The 20,910-nt window shown below is 38.2% G+C and overlaps 1 protein-coding gene across 5 annotated transcripts in view; it reads left to right on the plus strand.

Moving 5' to 3' along the window:
- The window catches only part of LOC139959634 (ATP-sensitive inward rectifier potassium channel 12-like), a 73,367-nt gene that overhangs the window by 34,456 nt on the left and 18,001 nt on the right, over positions 1-20,910 (plus strand). For 3 of the 5 annotated variants that reach the window (XM_071957412.1, XM_071957417.1, XM_071957415.1), the window contains exons 2-3: positions 1,067-2,823; positions 6,402-7,844. In XM_071957412.1, coding sequence (XP_071813513.1) covers positions 1,209-2,816 — 1,608 coding nt within the window. In that variant the 5' untranslated portion in view covers positions 1,067-1,208 and the 3' untranslated portion in view covers positions 2,817-2,823; positions 6,402-7,844. Of the gene's footprint in view, positions 1-1,066; positions 2,824-6,401; positions 7,845-12,695; positions 12,793-13,361; positions 13,463-20,910 lie in introns of all 5 variants that reach the window. The other 2 variants (XM_071957413.1, XM_071957414.1) reach the window with 2 other exon arrangements.

Raw genomic sequence — 20,910 nt, forward strand, 5'->3', positions numbered from 1 at the left:
GCCAAAATGCCACGTCAGTGTTTTATCCATAAATATCTAAAAACTGCGCCAGTCGGACTGCAGTATAATATGACTGGAAGATGTCACTCATTCTTTGCGATATTTATACGACATTTAGAACTAAAGATCTGGGACAGTAAATGTTTCATGGCATCTCAGCCATTGTATTCAACAAAAAGGAACCTGTTCAGCATTTTGAAGACACCATGATTTTACTCGGACACTATAAATTTAACTTAACTGATCATGACAAGTTTGACACGGAAGGATAATCAGGAAAACACACAACTTGTGAATATTAGGTACAGTATAATAAGGTACATTAACTAATCCTCCAGAATAAAAGGTGGGGACTTTTGCTTTCGTGAAGCATAAAGAGATATAAATGTATCAAGTCCAGGAAAAAGTCATATTTTTTGTTAGAATATGTCATATTGAAATACAGTAGGAACTTCCCAACTCTTCTCCTCTCCCCCCCCCCCCCCCCTACATCCACCATTCTCATATGAGTTGATATTCAAACAGGTGACATGTTGACCTGCTTCTTTTGGAGAGGAAACAGGAAGCACTGCTCATCATATGAGCTATTAAACTAAATTTGTTAAATTTCATATCTTGTGATGTCAGAGTATATATATTTGAACTGTTTTTTCAATAAACACACTAACTTGAAATTAAGTTTGTTGTATTGACTATTGACCAAGTGGTTGTTGTTATCTGTAGATAGGAGATCTACTGTACTATACCTATTGTATGGTTTTCTGTCTTACTATCTGCACAATGACACCGGTGTGGAGACTTAAGTATTAAACAGATAGATAAGCATTGTTTACTTTAAGTGCCTTTGACAATCTCTCTCTCATCGTTTAAGCAGTAATTGCATGGAAGGTGTTTCAGACATTGTCAGAGAATGGCAGAACAGTGCACTGTACAGTATGTTTTGATGATTCTGTCAAAGAGTTTGGACAATGGAAATCAATAGATTCAGACCTTTCGTATTTCCATGGTCATTGTAAACATCACCTCATTTTCTAAATACTAAAAGAACTTGTTTATTTGTTTTCAGATAAAATAGAGGGGGATCGAACAAAGGTCACCAACCATCTCCGGAAAATGACTTACAAGACAATTTTAAGATGCAGCAGTGTGGATGAAAATTGTCAGTGGTGAGATATTGAGCAAAGAAAGAAAGAGAAAGAGGTAGCACAATGAATGAGATAAACAATCTCACGTCGGACGAGGATGCAGCAAGGGCTAGCAACACCAGTCTATCCTCCGAGAGCGCATACAGCAGCAACGGCAATGCCGTGCCTCTCCCCAGTACACTTAATAGAAAAGACTCGGTCAGATCATACAAACTCAGGCGGAAACTCAAGAGGCATAAACAGATACAGAGGTTGGTCAGCAAAGATGGCATGTGTAAAGTGGTCCACTGCCACGTCAAATATCGCGGCGTGCGTTTCATCTCGGACATGTTTACCACGATGGTGGACTTAAGGTGGCGCTATCTTCTTTCAGTTTTCACCGTAGCGTATGTGTTAGGATGGTTTGTCTTTGGAATCGTTTGGTGGTTAATTGCAGTAGCCCACGGCGACAGTTACTTATCGGAACGGAATGTAACGGCTGACTTTGAGCCCTGCGTGGAAAATGTGGAGACATTCACCGGTGCCTTTCTCTTCTCGGTGGAGACACAGACGACTATCGGTTACGGCTTTCGCAGCGTGACGGAAGCATGCCCAGTGGCCGTCATTGTGGTGGTCTCTCAGTCAGTCTTCAGCTGCCTGATCGATGCAGTGATGATAGGCTGCATATTCGCAAAAATTGCGCGCCCAAAGAAGAGGGCGGCCACCTTGAAATTTAGTAGAAACGCTGTGATAGCGCAACGCGACGGCCAGTTGTGTTTCATGTTCCGCGTGGGAGACATCCGTATGAGCCACCTTTACGAGGCTCACATGAGGGCGTACTTGATAAAGCCGCGAGTCACGGCAGAAGGCGAAATCATTCCAATCGTTCAGTATAATATGGATTTAGGATACGATACGGGAGAGGACCGGATATTTCTCGTGTGGCCTCTTATCATTTCTCACGTAATAGACGAAAACAGTCCGCTATACGAATACTCTGCTCAGGAATTGCAGTCGGCCGATTTTGAAATCATAATAATATTAGAGGGCGTCGTGGAACAGACCGGTCTGACCACCCAAGCAAGGACTTCGTACCTCCCCAGCGAAATAGTCTGGGGGTCGAGGTTCTGCAGCAGCGTGGTCGCCTTGAAGCACGAGAGCGACAAGCAATATAGTATCGATTATGCAAAGTTTGACGATTTTTACACGGTGCCGGACATGACACGTCTGAGTGCCAAGTCCATCGACCAAAGAAGACAGCTGGTGGAAGAGGAGGACAACAATAAAATGTTCTTGGATTGCATGCACCATTACATGAACAATGTGATCAACAAACAGCATTCCCAGAACGGAGTCAACGGCAGCAGTACTAGAATAGTCACCGACATACCTTTCAGGGACGTGCCGTTGCGGGACAGTTCCCTCAGGAGGAGACTAAGAGGGCTTTCATCTAAGGACGGTAATAATCTAAGACTCTACAGGAACTCCGATCCGTTAGCGGGTAAGCGGTTGCGCCCGTCGGCGGCAGTGCAACAGGTGTCCGTTACAGATAGTGAGAAGACCGTAGAAGATGAGCAGCCTGTGAGAAGCAACAACGAGTCTGAGAACGAAGGAGGAGAGGAAGATGTGACAGAGACTCAAGCTTTGCTCGCTCGTCAAGACAGCCGGATAGCCAGAGAATCCAACGTTTGAAGGGATAGTAAGTATGGCTTAATTTAATTCAACTGGTTGCAATTCAGTACCACTGACATCTTAGATCCCACATCCATCATCACTTGATGGAGTTTAATCTCATCTGTGGGGTTGTGACTTTGAATGGCAGTCTTACTTACTCTTGGGATAAGGAACGGAGGAAGGAAGGACTCTTGATGAAGGAAGGAGTCTTGATGACACATCTTCCTCAGAATTCTTTGAATGTTTTTTATGGTGAAAGAGAAGGCTGTTTGTAAGCTGATGTAAATCATGATTGTGGCAGTACACTGAGTACAGTAGCTACTACTTCCTGACCCTTATAGATCATGCAAAGTACTAGTAAATGAAACGATAACGTACATATTGCAAAATAGTACATTAAAACCATCCGATCCTTGAGGGTAGTAGTGTACAGGTTTCAAATGTCAATGTGGAAGTTTGTCAAGGATGAGAAAGTGGTGTAGAGGGGGGAGGGGCGGGTCGTTACCTGGTTGTAGGGGTCATTGCACCATAATATTAAACGATTAATACCAATATGGTTGGATTACAGTTGGGTGGGATAGTGTCTGTTGATAGGGGAACAGACCTGTATATATGTATCTTAGTATAGGTCTGAAATGTGTCTGTAAGATGCTCAGACATGTATCTATGTATCTTGTGAATGCGTGTAGGTACAATAGTATACTGTAGGTCTGAAATGTGTCTGTTGATAGGGGACAGACCTGTATCTATGTATCTTGTGAATGCTTGTAGGTACAACAACTGGTATAGGTCTGAAATGTGTCTATATGATGCTTACCATCCCCTGAGCCCCCACCACCCTTGAAAAACTAAATCCTCTTATGTTTGCTATAATCTTTCTCAGAGTGGATAGAAAGTACATTTACAAGTTGCTACTTGTACATTATACCTGTGGTACAGGTCACAGTTAGCCCTTGGCACTCGCATCAGCACATGTCCCAAAGACTGACATATGAACCTACGTTTGTCGTCGTCGTCAAAACGATCCCTCTAATAAATTGATTACCCGTCCATTTTCATAACGTTTAAATGGAGTATGGAGACCAGGTGTTTAGTCTCTTTCACTTATTAAAAGCCCATGAACTAAACTCTAGAGCAGATCTTACAGTGTTTACAACATGCTATAATAAAACTTGTCCCCCTCCAACACCTTGGGAGTGTGGTGCTAAGTGATTTGGGATTCCACCGGCGGCTGCCCACTCTCAGAAGAAGTAAACAAAGTAAATTCCTGACACGAGTCTATCCTGTCAAAGTGTGGCGGAGTTGATAACATGACACACTATATACAGTATCTGTATATTGTAATAACAACAGTATCTCCTGTTACCGGTGTCTAGACGTAACTGGTCTATACATTCTCCACTTCACATTTCCCGGCGTTACATAATTTATGTTTGGAATCTTTCAAGCTTTTTTTTTGTGTATTACTGGTGTTACTCTATAAGCTGGTGTATATTTCTCGATAAATAACTGTGGAACTCATTAATGTAGCTTGATACCTAGGTATGTTGCTACGTCATGTCACCAGTGGTTGAAGGGGACGTATAATGACACAGAAGAGATACTGTACGTGACAGTGGCAACAAAGTTTCAAATCTATGTAGTCTGCAGTAGGTATTTGTGATTCTTGAACATTATTTGAAAAACAAAACGAAAAATGTTACGTTTGTCCAAATGTAGTTCAAACCCTGATGTAGACATTTCTGGTGAAAGAAAAGTGGTCACACATGCAGCACTGTATGTTCATCACAAAATGTAATATAAAGGATAGGTTGCTTTAATTCTCATACCTCAAATTTAGCAGGTTTATGTAAATTAATCTTCTAAGCTTCCAAACTGGAAGAAATGGTTGCGATGTACTGATTGCATGTTTCTGTAGATATCTCTTACATGATTTACCATGCAAGATTATTATTAATCCATATTACACCTAGAAGTAATCTCTAAAAACAAGAAAAGCAAATTTTCTCTCCAGGGTGTATTGTCACAGAGCCTGCCTCCATCCTGGCTCACATTTCACTTTTGTAACGTCGTAACCGAGGGAGCTTCGTTAAATGCTTAATACCATGGACCGACTGTTGATGTGTTCGTTTGAAACTTCATAGCGTGGGCCACACCGCATAATTTATATAGAACATGTTACAATCTCTTTATGCGTCGTTAATGGGGAATGTATTAACGTTAACTTAAAAACAGATGGCGTGTCAAGTGCGGTGAACTTAGATCAAATGTATTTTAAGAGAACATGTGTTCAGTTAAGAAAGAGCGAAAAGAAATGTATCAAAATATTTAAAGCAGTGTTTTGCTTGGTTTGTCTGGCTTTAGTATGCGAAACTAAAAACTCTTTTCTGCTAGCTAGCCTTCCAAAATTAATGGTTAGTTTTCTTACTTTGTTAAGTACCTTTTTTTTAAGTAATTGAGGAAATTATCAGTACAAATTTGTTATAAATTGTATGACATTAATAGATTTTGGTTTAAATTGGATATTACTAATTACTAATACTAGTTAATTATAAAGTGTGTATTAAACTCAGCAGTACGTACAGTATGTCTGTTTCTGTGTGCACAGTGCTAATACAGCATATATACTAGTTGATAATACTACAGTAGTTGTTCCTTTAATGAATGCTATTCTGTCTCAGCTTAATGTTTGTAGCTCCTCGGGTGATATGTTACATAATGTGAGGGAATGCAGGGACAGTTGCACTAAAAGACAACTGTTTGATATTCAGGGGGGTCTTGACATCGAGTAGAGATGTTCATTAGATCCATTAACTTTAGTCAACGTACTTTAGCGTTCCAATAGCTAATCCAAGGGTGGACAACCCGCTGCCCGCTCAGCACGGGCAGGCCGCAAGGACTTCTTTCGGGGCCTGTGAGATCTCAGTTTCAGGAAGCAACAAAACAAGATGAAATCTTAAGTCAATAGAGATATTCTTTGTAAGAAGTTCTGAGTTAACTAATGTAAGGCTGGCTGTTGGTCCAGTTTGCAACTGAATTTTAGTCTTTTTCACCACTGTTACTTTAATGTGCTGGTAACAGATCAATGAAAGTTTGTTGCTTTTTTACATGAACATACTGTAGATACTCAGGTTGTCATATGACTAGGCTTCATACAGTACATTAGCAGAGGTACTTAGCCTAGTACTTCTGTAGTCTGAATTGCATATATAACAAGTCTTGAGGGTAAATGTGAGGCTGCTGGTACCATTTGCAACATAATTTTAGTCTTTTGTCTAAAGTATGTTACTTTGTAGTCATGGTAACAGGTGTTTTTAAAGGTACAGTATGTAAGTCTGTTGCTTTGAACTACACCAGCTTAAACGTATTATTGGATATATCTTAAAACAAAACGATTTGAATGAGCGACGTTTTTCCTCCAGAGAAATTTCTCTTTGGTGGTATGATAGTAAAAATATTATAAATCCTGAAAAAAAAGTCTATGCTTGTTTCTTCATAGAGTATCTTCTTCCATTAACACATGAAAGCTGTCATTTACGTTTATTTTGAAGTAAATAAATTTAGTTTTAACTGTTAATTTTCTATTTCTTGCTTTCTTTGCAGGATCTGCAGAATTTAGTATTGAAAACTAAAAAGGAGGCATTTTGAACTGGTTATTTTACAATGCACACACATGACGATATTGGAAGGCAATCCTGCGTACAAATTTATGCAGAATGTTACATTTTTGATGAGACAAACGGACAAAGAGAAAGTTGGAAAAATTCCAATAATTTTGGAGAATTTTAACCACAGTTTTGCAGTACACAATTCTGAAATTACTGCACAATACTATAGTTGTAAAAGACTGTGGGTTACAATTTAAGAAGAAGACTTCCAAACGTTAGAAAGGAGTAAGCATTTTTAAAGTTTTGAACTTTTTTATCCGGTTTTCTTAAAAAAAGAAAAACCGGTTTCCTTTAAACATCTCTGTTATTAAACAAATATTTGCTGAGTTATGAAAGTGGAAGATGTTGTTATAAATTTGCATATTATGGTACTGTAGTTATTTCACGACATTCCTGCTTGTATGGTACCTCATTATCATGTTTTATTAAGATATTTAAAAAAAATTGAGTATTAAAAAAATAAAAATAAATTATTCACAAAAAATGTCAAAATTGGCTGGCTAAATCTTGAACCAATCTCATTAAAAACCAAGTGCCTTCTATTTATTCATTTCCAAAGTTTTTTGAGGGAATAATTTAAGAAACAGCCCTTGTTTTCCTACTAGGATTAATATTGAAAGGATCATGGTCCTAAAGTCATGACATGTTTACCAGTTAGAATGTAAAAAAATTGGTGCTTATTATTTAGGACAACCAGCCATGTTTGAACGAAAGACACCCAGAGAGGGGAGGGGAGGGGTCACTTTTGGGTGCTCTAAATAAGACAATTAAGAAAGTTGTACAGCTAAATGTTGAATTGTTCATGTTAGTGAATACCTCTGTGGTTAACATGGCCATGCTATGAATATTTTTACACAGGATATGTAGTGTTAATATAAAGTGGAGAGTAAACTGCAATACCTAACCAAAAAACCTAAAGCAATAGTGGTAAATTAATCTGTCAAAAGTTCATAGTTTGATACTTTTATCTTTGTGTTTTTTTTTAATGATTTTTGTAAGTAGTTTGAGTATTAAAGACAAGGGAGCCTAAATATGGACTGGCATGATTTCACGCAACAAACAATAGAAAACTAAATAAGCTATTTATGGTATATCTTTGGCGGACAGTTTAGGAGCTTTTGGTGCTGTTTCAAGAGAGGGTTCGAGGGGTGGGTGGGATGATAATGCTGACACAAAGTTTGACAGAACATTTAATCGAAGTACACAAGGAGGAAGGAAATCGGGGATACCATCTTTTAATTCAGGATGCCCCTCTGTACCAGGGTGGTGACTTAACTTGATGAAGGGATTCTCTTGTTCAGCAAGGACTTTAATGACCTGTATCATCTGGAAGTGACAACCAAGATGGCGGCTCACAGCAGAGTCCATTCCAAAACAGGTGAGTTTTATATTTTGCTTCGTACTGTTCTCTCTCTTCATGAGTGAAGAGGAACAGAATCAGGATCAGGAGAATGCAATTGAAGTTCAATTGAGACTCAATTCATGTTGGCATTTAGCATACTGTGATGACAGTACACTTTAAAGAACATATACACGTATACAAACCAACAGTTTATAACTAAAAAATTACTGGGAAATTAAAATACAGAATTCATGTGTTTCTGTACTTTATAGATAATGTCATTGCTGTGTATTATAATTCTTAAGATTCCTTCTGGAAACTTTCTAGGCGCAAATCAAAGTAATTATAAGCCATGTGATGTGAAACACTGTAATACCAGTACTGTACCTGCTGAGCTACTAGCATGTCAAATTACGCACGTAGCAAACGACAACAGAAGTTAAAGGTCTCCTCTGAACCCCCCCCCCCACCTCCCCCCCCACCTCCCCTCTATTGTAGGGTTGGAGTTGCTGGGTATGATCCTCTTTTACATTGCAAGTTAACACCAAGCTGGGTTTTATGTAAACAGCCATAGTTACTTGGATAATTGGAATTGGTTTAAGCCAGTGATCAGGTGGACTTTAATTTACTGGAGCGCGTTAATGATGAAAAAGTTGGCGACAGACGCTGGACTTTTCGTATTTGATCGGGATGGTTAATTCTTCCCTCTTTAATAAAAGTCGAAAGAAACCGAAAGTTTATCTACTCTTACAGTGGATCGTCAATATTAAACTTAACTTGATATTATCTCTGGTGAGACAACGTTGATAGGTCAAGGCCATAAAACTGCTTCAACTAACACTCGTGATCGTGTTTAGAATATGAGCCATTGTTTGCAGGTCACCCAGAAATATCATCAGACGACATGAAATAATACACATCTAGGGTAACGACGTTAAAGAGTTATTGTCTCAGGATTTAATCGAGGGACATGAAACAACAGTACATGGATTGTGTCAGTCATATACAAACACTAATGAATGTTTGTTTTATTACACGGTTATAAATATTTGCTTTGTTCGTACACTGTTAAGTACACTTTGGGTCCCCTTATGGTGTACCTCTTTCATTGGCTCAATTTCAAGCTTTTCAGCGAGTCCCTGGGAGGCTGGTAATGTCACAGACAAGGCAGCTTCTGGATATATACTGTAGACTTGGCATCGAGCCAAACAGGCAGGAGAGGTAAACAATAGGTCTTGTTGGCCAACACTTCACTTGGACTGGATTATAAATTGCCGAGTAAGCGTTTACCAATATGTTGCTCTCTTTCTGCTAATTTGCATTGGAAGGTTTTGTCATCAACTGTAATTGACAATATTGTGTGTAAACGTTCTTAATAGACAGTTAAGGAGAACCCGAAATGGTGTTATTTCTCTAGTGTGTGAGTCAAATCCAAATATAAGTTTACTTTAAAACTCAATGAAATTTAAAAAAAAATATGTTTCCTCTGAAGCTATAAGTAAAGTAAACATACATATTTAAGTTTCTATGCCTCAGAAATGTTGTGAATGTCAAAATTAAGTCTTATGAACTCCCCAAGTAGGTTAATAAAATCTATGTGGGACACACTCTTAGAGTTTGCTCTACCAGAGCTCTTAGAATTTGCTCTACGAGAGCATTCACCTTGCAGCTACGTGTACGTGCATTGCATCATGGTAGCTCAAGGTAAAAGATAGCTATCTTCTACTGTACTATCAAATGTGTTATGTTAATACAGTACATGGTGTGGGATTTAAAGTGATATGTGACTATACGTACCACCCATACCGATCTCCACGGATTAATTCTGCATGGTATATTCAGTCATTGCAACACTTTTTGTAAAAAACACACCCAAGAACTGTGACGACGCAAAGTTTGAAAGTAATTTGAACAGCTGCACACTGTTAAAAGAGTTTTAATATGATAGAGTAAAATTATCAGACTGTCCATATCTTAATATGGTAATTAATTAGTTTCCAAAAGGAGGGACAACTGATAAGGAAGACGTTAAAGAATGGGAGGGAGCATCCACCTGACCCAAGGCATTGACGTCATTTCACACGACGAAATTTACTCACCTGTCAAGTACAGTACTTCTTGTACTGTGGACAAGCCATATGTTGGGGTTTTGTTTGAACATAATGTTGTCAGCTGTATTGGTTCGCATCTTTTTAGTTGACCCAAGTTTGAGATGTCCATGCAGTTTCTGCAGTGTAATGGTGGATTTGGGAGTCTGGTATTGATGTTGATGGGATATTAGGATAACTATGGTGTTAAAGGCACCGGACCTTTTGGGGGAATGAAGGTGAGGGGGGGGGGGGTGGTGGATGATGATGATGATGAAGAATGGAGGTTAACAGGAAGTTAGAACAGGAAAGTGTAAATCATTCAAATTTCAGGGGGAGGAGGAGGGAGGAAAGGAGAGGAAGAATGAAAAATATTAACAGAATGAAGACATTTTAAGGTAAACTTAGGGATGACAAAAGTGGAAGTTAGAATAGGGGAGTTTGGGTCACGAAAGGGGCTTATTAAAATACATATCTTTGCATAAAGTTACCACATGACTGATATAGTCGACCCTTGTGCAGTGACTCACAAAATTTTGGTTTGCCTGTCGAAACGTTTTCTCTGATCCTTAGTCCTGTAATATTCTGTTGGAAAGATTGTGGTTTGTGAAAGCTGGGCATAGTATACCTTTGGGGTACACTAGGTCTTACTGTAGGTTTTCCACATACAGTATACAGTTGAGTACACTAGGTCTAGGTAATCTTGAGTACCACATAACAGTAACTAGTGTCAAAAGATGAAATGGTTTTCACAGAGTAGAAGAATTGATACTCTTTGTGTAAGGAGGAATTTTAACATAATTTTAACATACGAGACTTGTGACCCACGTTTCCACCTAGATCATCTTGGAAAACCCTCACGTGGTGGATTTTTGTGGCCTGGGGAAGGGGTATATGGGGAGCAGCTATCCTGTCTTCAAAGAAACTTTTTGATTTAATTACAAGGTAGTTATAGTTGAAAAATGGTGTTATATTTTGCAACTTTTGAAGTAATTTTTAGTCAGGTGTTGGCCACTTCCTTTTCCACAAGTATCTTTTTTTCAGTTTTCTTTTGGAATTTGTTAGACAACCCTTCAAGAATGGTTTTCGAGCAACCCCTAAGAGGGTCACCACACACAGCGTGAATACCGGGGGATTCAATTGATATATTCCATAAGTGTGTTATGTTAAAATACGAATATGAAAATACTCAGCAAGAGTCAAGGCAGTGCCTGAAACCCCCAGTAATACCCTGGTTCTGACACAGAATTCTGGGACAAGGCACTACCCAGTTGCTATACCAATCATGTAAACTGAAAATTGTGTGTGGAGAAATGCAAAAGCCTTTGGGCTTTCTGGTTCAAGTGATGGAATGCATGAATTTGTGGCTTGGACCCTCTAGTTGCAATTACAGTATGCACTTACCAGATGTCGTGGGGAAGTACAATGACCAAACAGCTACTCTCCTAGAGTGAACCCTGTCAGGTTTTGATGGGCACTTTGCCTTGGGGATGATGTAAGCTCTGGGCCTTAGTTAGCTCAGCGGACCTACATCAGGGGATTTCGGACGTGTAACTGGTCGCTCTACTTTATGGAGGGATGTTTAGACATCGATAAATGCCCGCTCTTTCAGTTGTTTCGCGCTCGGAATGTCTGTTGACGTCAGAGTACGTAAAGGCCGATGCTCAGAAAGGGAAAGGTATAAAATGTGCCTCATTTATGCGTATCTGAACAGATCTGGGTTGCAAGGTTATTTATGTGCCATGGATGTTCACAGGCATTAGACTGTATACTTAATGAGAGATGTTGATACAACCACACAGTGACATAAAAGAGTTGTGTTTGTTTAATTATATATAATTCATTGACCTGGTCTGACATTTGCAATTATAATCATACTTGACATTGAATGTGTACGATGTTATTGATGGCTCTGGACTCTCTCTCTAAAGCTGGAGAGCTCTCCGTATTTGAGATCCCAAACTCATGTGATAAGTTAGCTGTGATATACGCTATATAATTTAGTAAATAGAACTTCTATTTAGAAATCTTATTCTTTCCAGTATTTTCTGATTGGATTTTGACTTGTCTAATGATATCAAAGGTTTTTACCATCATTTGCCAGTTATCTGTATAGGCAGGACCTTCATTTTGTACCTCTTGTCATAAGGATTTGTCTGCTTTCTGTGTACTTAAAAATGGGCTAATTTGCATATAACAGTCCTCCCGGAAGATTCCAAACTGGATATTTATTTTTGATACCAAAGATCATTGGTTGGGGTCTCATTGATACTAAGCTTAATACTCTATGCCTTGTCGCTCCATTGTAGCCACCAATACAAAGCAAGAAAGCAATTGAAATAACAAAAAAATGTGTCACACAAGTAAAAGGTATGAGCTTCTTTCATGTCATTCATGAATATTCATTTCAAACAGTTAAACAATGATGAGAAGAATTTCAATATATATATGCTTTCCGTATGCTTAATATTAACACTAGTACAGTATATATATATGAAAAGTGCCTGGATGACAAAATGTTGAGGATCAAACCAAATCTGTGAAGTACTTATTTTAAATGTCAAGTTATTCCGATATGACAAGAAATTCTGAGCGGATAATGCTTTGTTTGATCAATTGCTTCAATGCTATTTTACTATATAGGATACTTGGTAAAAGACTAAAAGTGTCAACCAAAGACACTACTTAGGTGCTTTAATAAGAATTAAGAGAATAGAAATGATTCCAAAGTGTTGTTTTCTTCTCCTTATTGATTGTAAACGAGCTACTTTAATCGTCACCTCGTTATTCCCTCTCATAGCTCGCAGGCTTACAGTTCTAGCCGTCAAGTCTCGTGACGTATTCACCCATCACTCCGGTTGCCATGGGGATGGGACAGAACCCCCTTCTGACATCTGGTAATCATAAATCTAATTGGTTGAGTGGCTCTTCCAACCTTCATGTTGCTATTTTAGAATGCCTCATTACTGATCCTGACCTATCCATCTATCCTATCACAATTTAAAATCATATACCTCTGAAATGTCTCTAATGTCAGGAGAAAGTCTCAAATTCCTTGTGGTTTTTCTATCTGAGATCTGTATTGTTTATTACTGATGGAAGGTCTCACTTTGTGGTCTGGTTTATTTACCTCATCTTCTCTGGATCAATCTGATTTCATCCTAGCTCTATCAGCAAGCAGATCAACATGAGGTCTACCATGGTGCACCATATGTACAGTACAGTAGTAGTATTCACAGTATTTCAATTTTTCAAGTAGTCCCATTGCAGTTTATATATTGGTATATTTAAAATAGTTTTGCATACATGTACTGTACATCTGGACACAGTAGATTTTTCGTCAAACATACCCAGTTCAAGTAAAATTGGAAATAACTGTAATATTTCTTTTACCAAACCATTTTCTCTACAATTGAACAGTGATAAAGTTTGAATATCCCTTGTAATTTGTTGTTAAACCTCACAGCCAGAGACATAACCAAGTCTAACAAGGGTACCTCCACTCAACAATGGACAATTTTGCATCTCTGGGGCTCCTTTGCATTTATTGGCTGGATTTAACCATGGGTAAAATGTTCACCTTACTTTTTTACGACTCTATAAAAATAGCTCATATGCAGCAGTGTGGAGGCTGAACTGTCTAAATGGAGTTGTGATAAGCTCAGCAGCTGTCAGCAAGGTGTTGCCTCATATTCTCTCTGCTATCAGATGCCTTTAAAGCTTGTCATTAAGACAACACACAGAAACATTTGAAGACGTCAAACTGCAGTCTCAGCGGAGCTGTTAAACCCCTAATGAATTCCCCTCGCCTAACTGCACAAAAGCTACCATAGTACTATGTAGGTCGAACTCTTGTGGAGAAGCAGCGGTCCAGGGTCCCTCACCCGAAGAAAGAACCCTAGACCAGGCAGGCCTGTCATATCTGCTTTGTGATTTTTTGTGACGTCTTTGGTTATCTCCATCCCTGTGAACTGGCAACATGGGTAATGCTTTTATTTAGAAACCAATTAGTCACCAGCGGTGTCGCTCGTGCGTCTTCAAAGCTCTCGATCTTGAGTAGAGACGGAGAGGCCTGTATCTCCGTAAACTATCAAAGTGGGACGTTGCTCTCTTTTTTAGAAGTCGTTCTCTGCTATCTGATACGAGATCTGTTGGCATTATTGACCTTCTACCGCCAAGCCCCAGTGGACTGGCATTGTAAGAATCTGGTTTACTGAGAATCAGTCATCACATGATCATTATGAAATGAAGGAAGGGATTAAGACTATCGATACATCATTCCCCCCTTTGGTGAGCCGTAAAAGACGAAACCAGTAATTTGTACTAGATGCAGTTAGCCTTTTAGTGAGCTTCCAATTTATCTTGCAAGTTTGTCATGGATGTCAACAACAGCATGATAGTACGGTGGTTCAGTGTCCGCCAAGCAGGGAGCAAAAAAACATTACAGAACGGGCAGTTTGGACTTGTATAACATACAGTAATATGACATGTAGTGGTGGTCTTTAGAGGCTACCGTAGAAGTTAGTAGAATCTACATCTAGTAAATACAACAACATGCCAGCTATAACTAGGTATCTTAATCTAGAAGCACAAACTGATGAATATTGGCACTTTATAAATGTGCAGATATAAGGAAGAAAAGGTTGATGCATAAATTACATTAATTGTGGACACATACTACCAGTAGGGACAGATGTATACCCTTAACACCAACAGGGACATGTACACTCTTATCACAAACAGGACATGTATACTCTTATCACTAACAGGGACATGTATACTCTTAACACCAACAGTGACATACATCTTAACACCAACAGGGACATGTATACTCTTATCATCGACAGGGACATGTATACTCTTATCACCAACAGGGACATGTACACTCTTATCACAAACAGGACATGTATACTCTTATCACTAACAGGGACATGTATACTCTTAACACCAACAGTGACATACATCTTAACACCAACAGGGACATGTATACTCTTATCATCGACAGGGACATCTATACTCTTATCACCAACAGGGATATGTATACTTTTATCACCAACAGGAATATGTATACTCTTATCACTAACAGGGACATGTATACTCTTAACACCAACAGTGACATACATCTTAACACCAACAGGGACATGTATACTCTTATCATCGACAGGGACATCTATACTCTTATCACCAACAGGGATATGTATACTTTTATCACCAACAGGAATATGTATACTCTTATCACCAACAGGGACATGTATACTCTTATCACAAACAGGACATGTATACTCTTATCACTAACAGGGACATGTATACTCTTAACACCAACAGTGACATACATCTTAACACCAACAGGGACATGTATACTCTTATCATCGACAGGGACATCTATACTCTTATCACCAACAGGGATATGTATACTTTTATCACCAACAGGAATATGTATACTCTAATCACCAACAGGGACATGTATACTCTTATCACAAACAGGACATGTATACTCTTATCACTAACAGGGACATGTATACTCTTAACACCAACAGTGACATACATCTTAACACCAACAGGGACATGTATACTCTTATCATCGACAGGGACATCTATACTCTTATCACCAACAGGGACATGTATACTTTTATCACCAACAGGAATATGTATACTCTTATCACCAACAGGGACATGTATACTCTTAACACCAACAGGGACGTGTATACTGTTAACACCAACAGGGACATGTATACTCTTATCATCGACAGGGACATCTATACTCTTATCACCAACAGGGACATGTATACTTTTATCACCAACAGGAATATGTATACTCTTATCACCAACAGGGACATGTATACTCTTAACACCAACAGGGACGTGTATACTCTTAACACCAACAGGGACATGTATACTCTTACCACCAACAAGGACGTTTATACTCTTACCACCAACAGGGACATGTATACTCTTAACACCAACAGTGACATGTATACTCTTATCACCAACAGGGACATGTATACTCTTATCACCAACAGGGACATGTATACTCTTATCACAAACAGGACATGTATATGCTTAACACCAACAGGGACATGTATACTCTTAACACCAACAGGGACATACATCTTAACACCAACAGGGACATGTATACTCTTATCATCGACAGGGACATCTATACTCTTATCACCAACAGGGACATGTATACTTTTATCACCAACAGGAATATGTATACTCTTATCACCAACAGGGACATGTATACTCTTAACACCAACAGGGACGTGTATACTCTTAACACCAACAGGGACATGTATACTCTTATCATCGACAGGGAGATCTATACTCTTATCACCAACAGGGACATGTATACTTTTATCACCAGCAGGAATATGTATACTCTTATCACCAACAGGGACATGTATACTCTTAACACCAACAGGGACGTGTATACTCTTAACACCAACAGGGACATGTATACTCTTACCACCAAGGACGTTTATACTCTTACCACCAACAGGGACATGTATACTCTTAACACCAACAGTGACATGTATACTCTTATCACCAACAGGGACATGTATACTCTTATCACCAACAGGGACATGTATACTCTTAACACCAACAGGGATATGTATACTCTTAACACCAACAGGGAACATGTATACTCTTAACACCAACAGGGACATGTATACTCTTACCACCAACAAGGACGTTTATACTCTTACCACCAACAGGGACATGTATACTCTTAACACCAACAGTGACATGTATACTCTTATCACTAACAGGGACATGTAAAGTCTTAACACCAACAAGGGACATGTTACTCTTACCACTGACATGGACTTAAGTACTGGATAGGGGAGGGGGCAGAGTTGTCACATCTTGTGAAAGTCAGATTCATACAAGTCACTTGTCTCATATCAGAATGGAAGAAGTTTAATGGTTAACTCCTAGTATTGGCTTGGTTTTTTACACCTGTTATTTGTACTTATAATTTATTATGCCCCAGTAACCTACATATATGCAAGATAGATTATAAACTTTATTTACCTTCAGATAACAATATTTACATAGTGATTTTAATAAGCAGATGTTGACATAGGAACTAGTATATACTACAAGATGCTTTTGACATCCCAGTAAGTATCAAATAAATATATCACTTTTGTCCCTCAATTCCATTAAAAGCCTGTATGTAAATGTACAATTAGTCACAACTTTGTGGTGGAAAATTCAATAGTCTCTGCTGGTACCTGAAAAGATAATTACTTATTCAAAGTCCACCATTATGGCATCATAACCATGAATCTAGACATAAACAATTTCTTCTGAATTCAACAAAATGTTAAGTTAAGTCAGAAGGTTAAGAATAGCCAACCTGTTGAAACTGCATACATCTCTGAGTTATAATGTTGGGTATTCAGTTTAGGTGTATGCACATGAATATTACAATGGTTTGGCCAGAGTGACCACCCAATAATCTACTCCTCTAGGATATTTTCAAGGGAAAAGTTCGCCAAAGTTTAGAAGGATATCTGGCCTCCAAATACAGGGCTATTCCAGTGAGAACTTATCTTAAATCAGTATCTTTTTTTAAGCATGTGCATTTTTTTTTTTTTTTTTGGCAAGTGCTTTAAAAATATGAAATTGTATGTCTGAATATAATATGCAATGAAAGTGCTCATTATGTTCATGGAAATTTAATGACTTCATTCAGGGTATCCCCATAATGTATGCCTAACTGATAATAATTTGGAGTGACACAAAATAACCTCTCACTCAAAAATTGCAGCTTGTATCCTTGCATGTTGGCAATTTCAGATTTGTTTTCTCAGAAAAAATTTTCATTCACGCTGACTGAGGTGGTTATTGTTGATATAGGTTAGATTTACTGTACTATAGGTATTCTACATTTTCACGTCCAAATTGACTTCAAAATTCAATCAAACTTGACTATAAAATATGTTTGTGGTTTGATAAATGTGGATTGTATTCATTCATTGATCTTTCTCAGAAGTAGGATTCATCCTGTTGGTTTTGGGTGAATTTTTGTTTTATTATTTGAAAGTATAGAATATTGCCCTAGTTCAAAATGGTAGACCTAGCATTAGAGAGAGGATTATTATGATTATAACCGGGAAGTAAATATCATCTTGGGATGACATCTAATTTATCGTGAGCGAGGTAGATAACAAAAGTGCTTTTGTATTGGGGAGCCAGGTAATGCTCATTACACAATAATTAGCAAAGGTACTGCCTTTTCAAGTTGAGTAAGAAATCTGTGTTTTAGTCTGTTTTTAGATATCCTTGAACTGAATCGATTATTCTTCTCCAAGATTTGCCTCTTCATTATATTTCCTGCCCAATTCCACTTTATTTAAATTTACTTCACTCCTCAAAATATCAGTTCCAAACAGCCTACTGGACTCTCGCTAGCCTGTTAAACTGGCCATAAAATTACTGTACCCTATCAACAACCATCCTGAAATTTTACTTTGAATGAACCTTAACTGGGATGTTGAATATCCTCCTTTTCTTTATAAAGTTGATTAGATATTTTCTTCTTTTATTTGTTTTTAGTATAATGATTATCCAGCCCCGATTTTCATTTCTTCACTTAGATATATTTTCTTGTTGAAGTGATTTCATTGGTAGCCTGTTATTTAATTGAATTATAAGACTACAGCTGAACAAAGCACGTTTGTTTTACTACGATGATAACGAGCTGTGAACTACATATTCACTATAAGAATGTTTGACTATTGAAAAGCTGTTGTGTATGTTGTCATAGCAACAATTATCAATCTCCAGAAAGATCATATTTTGACTCACTGGGGGGTTGGCTTGTACCCTAGACACAAGATTAGGGTGCTGCAGTGCCCAAGTTCAACCAAAGGTTACCTGACAAAAAGACCAGAGCCAAAGTGTCATAATGGTATTGCATTCCAGTGTACCACACTTCTGGTATCGCATTCCCCTATGAACCAACCGAATTATGTGAACCATTTAACCTATAATCTCATTAGTTTGTGTGTTTAAGTCGTGACGGAATTGATAAGGAATTATTTCAACTATTCCCTCTTTCCTTTATTATTCCTTTCGATCCCAATAGATATTAATTAATCGTCCGTTCGTCTGTAAGGGAAAGTCTTCTACATTGTGACGTCAACACACACAGAAACACGTGCTGAAGGCTACCATGACCTATTTTCCTAAGGCTCCCCGTATGGTGATGTGTACAGAAACTATATGTCATGATGGGGTGGATGTACAGGATGCTTACCGTACTGCAAACTTTGTGCAGGTAAATTTAGATAATTTCCGGCAGCACTAAAGGGAGTAAATATTTAATACAATGCTAACAGCCTAAGTGCCACATGTGGAAGAAGCCAAATGGCTTATAATGACCACACTACCTTGGCTATCAAGTTTACAGGTTGGATTTGGAAGGCCATTTTAGATGGGAAAATGTGGATTGCTCCTGGATTAGAAACCCCACAATACTTATAGCCACATAGGGCTCGATCCCAGGACCTCCTAGATGCTAAGTCTTCACACATGGTCGGCCTCTAAGGTGTTTCTTAAATAAGAAAAATGTTTAGAGAGAATAACTGAGGATGAATCGTTGAACTTCTTATTGGACGCTAAAAAGTAACAGTTAGGTTAAGTATAAATCACAACAAAAGTTAAGTGATAAGGTGGACATAGGTTTGGAAAAGTAGGTCGTCATTTTATTCCCTTTAAATTGTGAAAAACGTGTTGTGAGATTTTGCTAGCACACTTCAAGCAGGGCAGATGTTGCATTGCTCGCGATTACTAAAATCACGAATAAAACTTCACCATAATGTCGACTTGTTGATATTGTTTGCTGTAATAAGTTTTCAAAATGTTAAACTATGTTGTCAGGTCCCTGGTTTGTTCATAACATTATTTGGTTGTGCTACATCAAGTCTAGACATGCCGCTGCCTCTGGATTTATCGACAAAAGAGATCTGTTTTATTAACTATTAGGTTCATGATCTCAGACTTTATGGTCCGAGGGGTTCTGTGAAGTTGATTTTATTAAACATATATTGAAGTAGATCCAATCTATGCAAACATCACATAGAATCTTATCAAATATGGTGGATTAGTTCCTTGATTCTTGGAAGGAGATGGAAATTTGATTAGACTCTAGTGAAGCGTACGGCATGATAGAGGATTGGAAAATAAAAACAGGGTTCAGCAGATGAAAATCAGATTGGACGGGAAGCTATTTCTTTGATGCGGAACTTAACTGAACAAGGAGTATTTTCAAAGTGTCATAAGACTGTCTTTATCTGTTCTGTCTTATTTTTTTTTTCTTTTCTTTTCGTTCTCTTTTGTAGAAAACCCGCTTTGCAATTAAATCGCTTTACTATTTCGTCTGCAGATCTGTAACAGACTGTAAAAGCTAAATACCTTACAAGCTGCTACAGTAAAGACTGTTCTAGAGATCTATTTAAATGTAGGGCCTTTTCATATTAATCCATCCGATCAGTATTAATAAAGACATGCGTCTGTTTCTCTTTTATATTCAGTCCATCTACAGCTACAGTTATGATCCGATCTCACAATAGTTTTTAATGACTGGGATGATAGAAATTGTACCACAGAACAAAAATCAGAATTTAACTTTATTTAAGCTGCGACTGACTAACTACATCTACGTATCGTGGAATTCTTGAGTGATATATTTGGGCCCTCTGTTTTTAATTAAGAGTTCTTTTGACCCAAGACCCACAGGAAAATCTACAGTACACTTTGGATATTATTGTCAATTGGTATTTTCTACAGTAGGACTTCCCACTACCCCCCCCCCCCCCCACCTGCACTTAACAGATTCTTATTTCTACCAACTCAACTATCTACTGTACAACTTAAACATTACACACACACACACATCAATTCCAATAGCATTCATTTTCACCATTCATAGTATTCACCATGACCTACAGTACAGTATATGGCAGCAATTCTATAATTCAGTGGGACTGGACCATCAAGGATGA

This window comes from Apostichopus japonicus, chromosome 19, assembly GCF_037975245.1.
Source record: "Apostichopus japonicus isolate 1M-3 chromosome 19, ASM3797524v1, whole genome shotgun sequence".
Lineage (NCBI taxonomy): Eukaryota > Metazoa > Echinodermata > Holothuroidea > Aspidochirotida > Stichopodidae > Apostichopus > Apostichopus japonicus.